This window comes from Geotrypetes seraphini, chromosome 15, assembly GCF_902459505.1.
Source record: "Geotrypetes seraphini chromosome 15, aGeoSer1.1, whole genome shotgun sequence".
Taxonomy (NCBI): Eukaryota; Metazoa; Chordata; class Amphibia; order Gymnophiona; family Dermophiidae; genus Geotrypetes; species Geotrypetes seraphini.
This window is the reverse complement of record NC_047098.1, coordinates 2977115-2989292: the sequence shown is the minus strand read 5'-3', so window position 1 is coordinate 2989292 and position 12178 is coordinate 2977115. Positions and strand designations below refer to the sequence as shown.

At 43.5% G+C, this 12178-nt stretch overlaps 1 protein-coding gene across 2 annotated transcripts in view; it reads left to right on the top strand.

Annotated features, from left to right (window-relative positions):
- The window catches only part of PLEKHM2 (pleckstrin homology and RUN domain containing M2), a 68455-nt gene that overhangs the window by 38459 nt on the left and 17818 nt on the right, over positions 1 to 12178 (top strand). For both annotated transcript variants that reach the window (XM_033921919.1, XM_033921918.1), the window contains 3 exons: positions 5635 to 5869; positions 7302 to 8033; positions 10123 to 10192. In XM_033921919.1, the coding sequence (XP_033777810.1) occupies positions 5635 to 5869; positions 7302 to 8033; positions 10123 to 10192 (1037 nt within the window). The remainder of the gene's footprint in view (positions 1 to 5634; positions 5870 to 7301; positions 8034 to 10122; positions 10193 to 12178) is intronic.

Genomic DNA, 12178 nt, shown 5'->3' with positions numbered 1-12178 from the left:
ATAATCTTTTGAGCTGGGCAACTATCAACATTAAAAAATATTTAGGTATTAAAACGTCACCAGAAGTGGCAGATCCCTGCACCTTAAACCTGTCTTCCCTAATCCAAGAGATATAAGAGTTACTGAAAAGCTGATGGAATGATGAATTGTTCTTTTTTCCTTGATTGTGGTGTCGAGTGGCTCTCAGCATCTTGCAAACGTTACTGCTGAGTCTAAATTCCAAGGAAAGGGTCCATCCAGCAGAGACAGTGGGAAGAATTTTGTGCTAAGAAAGGATTCTGTTCAGAAGTCTTTCTAAAAGAAAAGTCCATAGCATGCATAATGAAACTTCAATCTTGGGCCCTTGTGCAAATGAAGCTGAATGAGTCCAAAAACTGTGGCTTGGCCCTAAACTAGATCAATTACCTTCGTCCATTTCATTGCCATCTGGATCTTCACTGCAGATTGAATTCTCATTATAGACTCAACACTTTCATTCAATGACCATCTTAATTCTCTGGTTAAAAAAAATGCTTCTTTAGTCTCCATATGCTGAGGAAAGTGAGATCCTGTTTCCACCAACAACATTTTGCTGCCCTCGTACAATCAATCATTCTTTTGAGGTTGGATTATTGTAATTCGGTCTATCAAAGTCTAACCAAGAAAAGTCTTCAAAGACTTCAACAGATCCAGAATACTGCAGCTAGGTTGATCTTTGCAAAAAGCAAATTTGATCATGTTTCCCCACTTTTGTTAAAACTTCACGGGCTCCCAGTAATCTCTAGGGTTTACTTGAAATGTGCCTGCCTAACATTTAAGATCTTGCATGGCACTCTTCCCCCTTTAATTCCTCTATCCTGGAACTCTGTGAGACCTGATATTACCAGATCTATCCAAAAGCTTAAATTATCGTTAAAAGGCGTTATCAATATCGGGAAATTAGGGAAATCTCTCTACTTTAAATATACCGAGCTTTGGAATAACTTTCCTGTCCAGCTGTGCAATTTGGGCTCTTTCCAATTATTTAGAAAACATCTGAAAACGTGGCTATTTTCAAAAATGTAATTTCCGCTGCTCTCTATATAACCACTAATTCTTATTATATTTTCCTTTCTTAAACTCTTGTAAACCATGTCAAGTTCTATCCTTATAGAGAAGATGCGGTATATAAGCTTAAGGTTTAGTTTAGTTTAGTTTATAAGCCATTATTAAGATGAACGTGGGGAAATCCACTGAAGATAAGCAGCATAAAATCTGTTTTACTCTTTGAGATCTTGCCAGGTACTTGTGACCTGGGTTGGCCACTGTTGGAAACAAGATACTGGGCTTGATGGACCTTTGGTCAGTCCCAGTATAGCAACTCTTAGGCTCTTATGTGAGCCAAGTCTAGGACAATCAAGCCATTGTGACATCACTGATGAGTTTGGCTCTGAGGCATTGGTGGAATGAGGCATTATGACATCACAATCTCAGCTCTGTAATGTTGCTGCTCTTTAGGTTTCTGCCAGGTACTTGGGACCTGGGTTGGCCACTGTTAGAAACAGGATACTGGGCTTCATGGACCTTTGGTCAGTCCCAGTATAGCATCTCTTAGGCTCTTATGTGAGCCAAGTCTAGGGCAATCAAGCCATTGTGACATCACTGATGATTTTGGCTCTGAGGCATTGGTGGAATGAGGCATTATGACATCACAATCTCAGCTCTGTAATGTTGCTGTTCTTTGGGTTTTTGCCGGGTACTTGGGACCTGAGGTGGCCACTGTTGGAAACTGAGCTTGATGGACCTACAGTCTGTCCTAGTACAGCAACTGTTATGTTCTTAAATGCCAGCAAAAAAAGGGGAATGGGACTCCTGGACTAAAGGACATGTAGCATGACGTATGGTAGAAGACATGCTCGTGAAGGCCTGTCACTAGTATTCAGCCTCAGAAGTGGAGCAGCAGATTTGGAAACAATGACACCTAGTTAACGAATGCATTGCAGGGTAAGGAAGAGGCACTGTGGATCGATCTGGAAAGAGAGAATGGAAAATGTATCGGGTCTCCTTCACAGTCAGAAGTAGATATAGCTGTACAAATAGATTATAATATGCCAGAGGTTGATTGGGGTATCCCTGTTGCGGGGTCGTCTAGAAGTAGGGAGATCCTGCATTCTCTACAGGGAGAATAGTATATTTTGGAGTTAAGGCGGGAGAGGGGATTTCCAATAGAGATGTTTAAATACCTACATGGCATAAATGCGCATAAAACATGAAGGTGAAAGGGGATAGATTCAGAAGGAACCTCAGAAAATACTTTTTCATGGAAATGGAGGTGAATGCTTGGAATGGAATCCCGGTGGAATGGTGGAGACGAAAAGGGTATCTGAATTCAAGAAAGCTTGGCATAAGTATGTTGGATCTCTAAGGGAGAGGAAGAGATAGTAGATGATATAGGTGGCAGACTACCGAGGCCAGATGGTCTTCATCATGCCTTCTCCCCAGTGCGGAATGCAAAGTGGGCTTGCAGGAATCTTAGATAATAGGGGGCCACTGACAATGAGGGGAAACGAAAGCAGAGGATTTGAACCTTAGGAAGAAAATGGTACAGTAAAATCTTTCCAGTGTTTGTATTCAATTTGCTTCTTCATAGAAATTAAACTGAGGGCAAGTGTTAGGGTTACCAGACATATGGAGAAACCTGAACATGTCCTCTTTTTGGAGGACTGTCCGGATGACCGAATGGATTTTTTTAAAAAACAGCTGTTCTGGTTTTTTTGAAGAGCGTCAATCTCAGGGCTGCGTCTGCAGGGCCTCCAAGCTTGCGCAGATGTGTCATGTCATCACACCACATTTGTGCAAGCTCGGAGACCCTCCAGGCGCGGCCCCGAGCTCAAGAAGAAGAGATTTGTGTGGGGGCTGGGCAGAACAGGGCGGAACTGGGAGTGGGGCCACGTCTGTTTTTTGGCGCCATGAAATCTGGTAATCTCAGCAAGCATCATTTGCCACTCTAGAACTGGAAAGGGAAAGCAAACTTCCATAAGGCCATTTTTAATCTTTCCCTGGCAGAAGTGATACCAGAATGTGTTTTTTGAGAAGTGGCTGAACAATGAGCAGAGAACAGAGTTTTGTAGTAACACCCAGGATTGATGATAGATGTGATACATGGGGTAAATATTGTTACGGATAATACGATATTGACTTTTATTAAGGGCAAATACATCACAAAGTAGGGCTGTCGGGGCTCACAAGCTGGGGGGCACTGCATGCTACATTGGAACATTTATTTTGGGGTGCTCAATATACAGTTTGATTATTTGAAAAGCCGTTAGCCATGGACCTACTCTGCTTTTTGGAGATTTTGTGACCTTCCGGTTAGAACTGGGGGAATGAGAGTATCAATTGGAAGAAACCTAATCCACCCAGGGTGATCCAGTGGCAGTGGTTTGAGAACCGTAGGAAGTCAGGGAGCTTTGGATCTTGCTGCCACAAAACCCCCATGGTCTGATGACACATTACCAACAAAGTAATGCCTCCATCTTCATCATTTTTATTTAGAGGAAAATAATGGACATTGATTTGACATTTATTGATGTCTATTCCGCCTTAACCTTTCACTTGTGTCTGAAATTACATTTCAAAGCTATTAGACAGACACTGGATTAGCATTGCAAAATATATTTCCTAAATAACATTGTTTTGATTTCTTTCCTGAATATCCAATAGGGCACCTAAGATTCTGACAACATCTTTATCTAGTTTTGCTGCTTGGAACAACAGTAGACCACCTAACTTTGTAATGAATAAAACCCAAGAATAATGCTTGACATGTAAAGAAAAAGGTCATATTACACCCTATTATAGAGAACTTGATTGGGTTTAAGTTTGGAATTATATGTTACAAGGTTTTGCATGGTTAGGCACCCAATTACTTAGTGGAACAATTTACAATTTTTTAATCCTGATTGTCCACTGCATGCTACAGCTTTCCTCGTTTTTCCCTTTGTCTGTGGTTGTGTATATAAGAGATTTTTACGACAACTGTCTTATCAAGCTGCTGTCTGGGATGTCGATCTTCACAGATTATTATTTCTTTCCACATCTTATATGCATTTTAGGAAATTGTTGAAATAACACTTTGTGAAATTTTTGGAGAATTGATTTTGTACATCACTGAGATTGTTCAGTGTCTTTAGTTTGTTAACCGCAAGGTTTTGTAGGATAAAAATGTGATTTTATGTGAAACCTGTTCTTTCATTGCATGTATTTTCTTTTCTGCCAACAATGAACGAGTTTTTTTGAAAGCCATCGCAAAAGAACTGTACTTCTTGTCTCCTCAACCACTTAAGAACATAAGAATTGACACATCGAAGGTCCATCAAGCCCAGAATCCTGTTTTCAACAGTGGCCAACCCAGTTCCACATACCTAGCTAAATCCGAAGTAGCAAAACAGATTCTGTGCTGCTTATCCTAGGAATAAGCAGTGGATTTCCCGAAACCATCTCAATAATGGCCTATGGACCTCTCTTTTAGGAAATTATCCAAACCTTTTTTAAACCCTGCTAAGCTAACTGATTTCACCACATTCTCCGGCAAAGAATTCCAGAGTTTAATTATACATTGCAAGAGCAAAACAGTCTTTTCACACAGACACTTCTCACCAACCAAGGTAAAGGAAGAGATTTCAAAGAACAAATGAACGCATCAGTGCTGCTCTCTATTGATGAATTATGGAGGCGAAAGCATTACTTTTCATTCATCCCTCAGTTTTCATACTTTAAATGTATTAGAATAACAAGGAGCATAATTGCTTTTTCAATTTATTGTGTTTGTGATGAAGGGAGCAAGGAAGGGAGGGGTAAAACTACCTTTGTATTCAAATGTGGCTCTGAAAACTATTGCATAGAAGAGACGAGTACATGCCAGTTGTGTTTGTCCTGAAATAAAATCAGCAAAGCGAGTTTAAACATCTGGATTTAGTAGTAAGTGAATGGTTTCTACCTGACCTCCTTAGATAAAGTTGTTCAGTGTACTTTCTGGAAACGTCAATCGCTCCTCCTAAACTTACTTGCTCCACTTCATCACTGACGCTGAAACCGTGGATTGAAGACAAAGTTTTATTTTATTTTTCTTTCCAGCTTATGATTTATCTTTAATCTTATCTATTGTTTTGCCTTTTGTCTTTGTTTTGTTCTATTTCTATCATTTAAATTTCTCCAGAATTCTACTGTTCAATGACTCCCCCTTCTGCTTCTATTCCTTTCTCTCCTCTCTTCTACCTTCCAAAGTATTTAGATCAATGCAGTCTTGTTAAAATGTTTATTTTATTTTTATTTTTCCTCTAACTCTACTTTTCACTTCTCTATTACCCTCCAGGTACTTTAGTTAGATTGTGAGCCTTCGGGACAGTAAGGGAATTTTTCAAGTACCTTTCTTATTTCTAATCTTAATGTATATTTTCTGTAAACCGCTTAGAACCTAACGGATGTAGCGGTATATAAGAAATAAATTACATTACATTACTTTTGTCATAAAGCTGGTCTATCTTCTGCTTAAAACAATCCTAACCTTTTCCTTGAGTCGTGGGTATCTAATGGGCTGCTTTATACACGGGTCCTGGATCATCAATTATTTGAAGCCTTTATTTCACCCCCCCTAACTCCTACCCTCTTCATCAGATGGAGATCTCCCCGATACCACTGGCTACCCCCGTTCTGTGGCTCCTGACCTAAGCTGTACCAGGACAGCTATGAAGAGTCCAACCCAACGTTACAACCCCTTCAACGAAGAGAAGGCCGAAGCGGTGTCCTCTGTGGAAACCACACCTGTGCACAGCATGCCTCAGGAGAGAGCAGAGGTCATGGTGGAGAGCATGGACCAGGCTGAGAGCTGCTTGGAACTGGAAGTGATCAGGTCAGTGCAAGGAGCCAGCATTCCCAAAAATACATGCACACATGAACATGGCCAGTAGAGTCTCCTTACTTGGAGTTTGTACATTACCTGTTAATAAATACTACTGAGTTGAATGCTGTAACTTGCTGTTCACTTTGGGATTTCTGTAGCAAACATCGAGACACTCTTCACTATCGAGACTGTTGTTTTTATGAGAGAATACGTAAAGATGTTTTGGGGGAGGATAGTTCACAAATAGGTGTAATAGAAGGGTTAGATAACACCAACACTAAGGTCAGACTAGTTGTTGCTCAGAAAATTGAGGAGCCTGGGCTTGAATTAGGCAGAACTTTTGCAACTTTGACACCTTCACCTTTCTGGGAAGATTCTGGGGTTTGGGATATCCTTTTTCTCACCCATATAGTGAATGTTTCTTAGAGACGTCAACATGCTTAAAACAAGCAGTGGTTAGTTAGGCCTTTGTGTAAAAGAAAGGTGAGGCCTATGACATGATGGCCAACATCTACTCTACCCTGTGGAGAAAGTTATAGATGCATAACCGAAATCAATTGACCACCTTTCCATGAGAAGATATGGCAGAGGGAGGGGTGTCTTTAGCACAAATGTTGATGCTGATTGGAGATGTCCCTTCAGATTTCAGTGATAAGGGTGATAGTCGTTGTGACCTTGGGCAAGTTAGTTGCAGCTGTTCATGTGCTCATTTAGCCAGTACTCCCCCCCCCCCCATCACTCACTCAGCCCATTTGCTGCCAGTTTTTCTCAGCCTGCAGCAGTATACTGTTGACGCTCCCCTCCCCCCCCCAATTCCTGTTTCATTCCTATCCCTTCTCAACAAGTCTCCTCAGTGGCATAGTGAGAGGCGTCCGGGGCGGTGGCTCCTTCCCCAATCTAGACCGTTGGAAGCCCTAGCCTTCTTAATTCTGAGCATATCTGATAGGACCCCCCCCCCCCTTAAATCTTTAGGCCCTAGTCACTTGCCTACTTTGCTTATGCTTTAATCTCTGTGGCTTTCCAAATGGCTTCTTGTGTGCCTCTCACATTAGAGGCTTGTTAGAAGTAAAACTGGCAGAAACTGAGCCCGATATTCAAAACTTTTTAAATGATCATTTCCAGCAGCATTTAATCAGATAGTACGCATGAAAATGCCTGCTTACTGCCTGAGCTGAAACCAGATATTTTGGGGTGTTCTGGGGCAGAGTCGGCACTTAGCTGGTTGGCAAAATGACACTTAACCAGCTATGTTTTCATGAGCTCCTTATACTCAGAATTTCCGGGTATAATAGCCGTGGTGGTCAGCAAAACGCTGATTTTCCACCAGCTAAATGTTGGACCATGAGTATTTTGCCTTTTGGTACAGCTGTGTCAGGCTAGGCCTGAGGGGGTGAAACACTGGTTTGAACAGAGCAGATTAGTTTTCTTTGTTTTCTTGCAGGATGGGGAAAAAGAAGAAAACTGTGAAGAAGAAAAAGCGCAGGTCTGAAGAGGAAGCAAATCACGCCTCGCCGAGTGGCAAGGAGCCAGAGGTACAGAGCAGGGACCTTAACGAGAGTGGAGGGCCTAGGAGCTCCCAGGACCCCTGCGATGAGCAGCACAGAGCAGCCGGCGGAGACGCTGTGAGACTCCGCCTCCCAGAAATGAAAGATCTGTCCATGGAGAGTGTTGGGCAGCCCCTGAGCAAAGTCATCAACAGACTGAATGGGCAAATTGACCCCAAACACTGGAATTCTCACAGCGACCCTCCCGATCAGCCCTTTCGGACTTGCTCCCTGGGGGAGACCCCAGATGGACAACCCTATGGGGACTTTAGCCAGGGGATTTCAGCCCCCATGGACTTCTACCGCTTTACCCTTGAGAGTCCAAACACTCCTTCAGCAGGTAGTGGCTACCATGACACTTCAAGCGATGGCCAACCGCCACATGTTTTCAGTTGCCCTGAGACTGCTAGCCAAGCAGAAGAAGAAGGAGGGAGCGGAGAAGACGAAACAGCAAGGCCTGTAGAGGACCGAGTAGAAGGCACAAGGGAGCAAGTGGCAACGAGCCTTCAGGAGGCTTCACACGCGCTCCAGAAAGATCAGGCCAGCTCTAGTGTCAGCAGTGCTGAGGACTCGGGCGTTGAGGAGGGACAAGGCAGTCCATCAGAAGCGATGCATCCCTGCGCCTTCAGGTACATTTCACTTACCGTACTTAAACCAGAAGAGTGCATATGATAATCATTAACAAATGTACAAATAGACATCGTTAAACTTGACTGCAATTGTATCTTTCTATATATACAGTGAAACGTTACCTTCACCTGCCAGGAACTATTTGACTTTAAAATGGATTCATCACATTTTTCAGCACGTTGCAACACGTAGAGGGCAACCGGAACTCTTTTACAGTTTATTAAATCTGCAGCCAGAAATCACACAGTTTCGACTGAAACGGACACTAAAAATGGTATCTCCCTCCCCCTCCAAATAAAAGTGGGCCCACACTGCCTTTCGTCCCTACTGAACAAAATTTCCTCCCCTCCCCCCGGGCCTACCTTATAAACCCTGGTGGTCTAGTGGCCTAGTTGGAGCAGAGACAATGCTCAGTCGTGCTAGGCCATATCCACAGTCAAAATGAAAGCCACAACCATCCGTAACCTTTTTTTAAAAAGCCAAGTTTTCAAAGCTTTAGGAAACCCTAAATAAGTAGAAATACTACTGGCAGAAAATTCCTGCACCTTCCCAGTAACTACACTTCTCCCTCCGAATCCGCAAGAGTTAGGGGCAAAGCCGTCCCGTGAATATGGAAAATCGCAGATAACTTTTAGGGCCGACTCTGATCCACCCCCGCCTCTCTCCTGCATCCTGGACCTCCCCAGACCTTGCCTGGTGGCCTAGCAGTGATGCAGGGCAGGAGCGATCTTCCTACGCTCCTGCCCCGTGCAGAGCCATCTTCAAAACTGACTGCCTTGAGTTCCTGTTGTAGTCTCGCGAGACCATGGGAACTCACAGCAGCCATTTTTTGATGACGGCTCTGCACGGGGCAGGAGCGTAGGAAGATCGCTTCTGCCCCATGTCACCGCTAGACCACCAGGCAAGGTCGGGGGAAGTCCGGGATGCAGTGATGGATCAGATCCAGCCTTTAAAAAAATAGGAGGCAAAAAATGACAAATAACCAAATTCGTGAGTACTAAACCTGCAGATTCAGAGGGAGAAGTGTAACATACCCCCCACCCCCTTTTTTACAGAACCGTAGCACGGTTTTTAGTGCTGGCCGTAGCGGTAACAGCTCCAATCCTCATAGAATTCCTGTGAGTGTTGGAGTTCTTACTGCCACAGCTGGCGCTAAAAACCGCACTAGTTTTGTGAATAACAACAGAGAAAGACTTGAACAGTCCAGTAGACACACGCATTATAAATTCATGATTAAATGATCTTTTTTTTCTTTTGCCCTGCCTGTTACTGTCCTTAGGTTCCAACTACTGGAGTTGCCATCGAAGCTCACTCTAGCCTGTCCAAACCATCTTGTCATTTGACAGGGGAAACAGCCTCATATCACTGCTGTTAGGGCACTGTGATCCCCCCACCCCCCCACGGCAGCGAAAATAGTTCTTGCCTACTCCCTCTTGCCATTGCGACTCCTCCCCCCCTGCAGTAGCGATGCGGCATGAGAGATGCCCACTCTCTCCTGCTAATGCGACTCCCCCCATGGCAGCAGGGATGCCCACTCTCGCACCAGGTGCTCCCCCAAACATCCTCTACCCTCCCCTCCAAAAAAGGCAGGAGGGATGCCCATTCTTTCCTGCCAGCCCCCTGGTTCCTTCTCAGAGGTGTTGGAGCAGGACGGAATCTGTCTGTCCTGCTTGTAGGCTCGCCGTTTCCGAATGGCGAGGCTTTCCCTCCCTTGTACATGATGTGATGCACGGGGAGGGGCCTAAGGCCCTCATTGGCTCAGACACCTAAGGTCCCACCTCTTGGGAAGGGTCTTAGGCATATGAGCCAATCAGGGCATTAGGCTCCTCCCTCTATATCCCAGTATATAATGGGAAGAAGTCTAAACCAATCAGGGTCCTGACATGAGAACACATGGCTGGAAAGAGAAGTAAACTTATTCTTATATCCATGTTTATGTCTGTAATTGGGTAGCAGTAATGATGGGTCTCCACAAACTGCCCAAAAGCAGCCCCCGCAGAAGTGGCTGCGTGTGGTTTTCTAAAATGCCCCAAGCGCTCTGTGCTGGTCGGCACAGGCATCTTTTGTAATGTATTTCCTTTCTTTCAGGGTCGACAACAATCACTTGTTACTGCTGATGATTCATGTCTTTCGGGAAAACGAGGAGCAGCTCTTCAAGGTAAGCGCGTATTCATCGTACTTCCGTTTCCCAGCGTTTCAGACGTCAGGTATTTGTAAGGAATAGGGATCTTCTTTACAGGTGACATTACAGGGAAAGCTTTGATTTTTCAAGATCGTTGTTCCGAAAAGTACAGACTAGTCAAGAGGGAGAGTCAGATGATCATTTCGTAGAAAGATAGGGCTGGGAAGAATGCCAAGGTTATCAACGGAGCAAATTATAAAATTGCAAAACCAACAAAATATTCAATTAGAGAGTTATTTATTTCAAGTTCTTTAAGTAGATAGAATAGATTTGCTAATCAATGCGATGGATGAGCTTGTTTTTGAGGGCAAACGCGCATTTCATCATCCACCATCTGCAGTTGTTCTCTTTTTTTTTTTCAATTTAATTTCTGTCAGAGCTGAAAATCCAAGTTCGCAAAGATAAGAAGATCCAAACGGTAACAAAGCCTTGATTGCTTTGTTGCTCCAGTTAGGATAAACTACCGCATTAATAATAAAACTAAAAGGACCAATCACGTCAAAGAATGATGCTTGTCTGGGCGGTTGTATCCTTACGCACAAAGATGCTTTTAATATTGACAGACTCTTGCGTACGCGACGTACATGTCATCTATTTTAGTACATACTTATGAAGGCAGTTTTTAATGTTCAATAATTTATATTGAGTTTTAAAAATAAAATATACATAACAAAAATCTTACAAAGAATATCATCTCGACTCAGTTAATACATTGTAGATATATAAATTCAAAGAAATCAATTATCACAATACAAACACGATAAAGTCCCTCCCAACACCCCCCCTTCCCATCCCCCTTCTCCCCTCCACCTATCCCATTTCCAAATATTACTAATAAATAGTGCTTCACCAGGTCATCCAAAATTGACTCTGTTTTTTATAAGATGGGGAGGGAGGGCGCCCTGGATTCCATAATTCTAAGAGCGTGAAATGCCAAAACGAGGCTGGATTTTTGCATTTTTGACCTATAATAAAAGATTTACGAAATAATTCCCTAACCCCTTTCTTAAAAATTCTGTCCCATTGAAGAAATAATACCATCTGGGGGAAGGAACCACAATCCAAGAAAAACACAAATTTCTGAATTTTGGGACATAACCCAATGTATTATCCATTTTAGGCCTATTCTTGTCTCGACACAACCAAAATGTAAAGCCTGGACTTGAGCAACATAAGCTCTCATAAAATTCTGGCATCTCTTTAGGACACACCACTGAACTGGACCCTCCGAGGAGTGAAAGGAGTTTCCACCGCCTGAAGCCAGAAAACTCTTCGGAATCTCCTTTGTGGGGGGGTTTTCTGTACACAGTAACGTCATTGGTCTGGCTCACATCCAAAACACCCACCGTGTTGCAATTAACCAGCAGCATTAACGACATGTTGATTGCTCTGTTAAAAATGACTGGCAGAGAACGTGCCTAATTTTGTGTTGAGCTCAGACAGAACTATGGATGTTGCAGCCCTGACAGGGATTCCTAATACTGTGTAGCTATGAGGACTCAGATGACCTTCCCATAAGACGAGCCATACTGGGTCAGAGCAGTGGTCCATCTAGTCCAGCATCCTGTTTCCACAGTGGCCAATTCAGGTTAGAATTACCTGGCAAAAAAAACAAATAGTAGCAACATTCCATGTGGAATCCCCAAATAGCAACATTCCATGCTAGCAATCCCCAGAGAGTAGCAACATTCCATGCGGAATCCCCAGAGAGTAGCAACATTCCATGCGGAATCCCCAGAGAGTAGCAACATTCCATGCTCGCAATCCCCAGAGAGTAGCAACATTCCATGCTCGCAATCCCCAGAGAGTAGCAACATTCCATGCTCGCAATCCCCAGAGAGTAGCAACATTCCATGCTCGCAATCCCCAGAGAGTAGCAACATTCCATGCTCGCAATCCCCAGAGAGTAGCAACATTCCATGCTCGCAATCCCCAGAGAGTAGCAACATTCCATGCGGAATC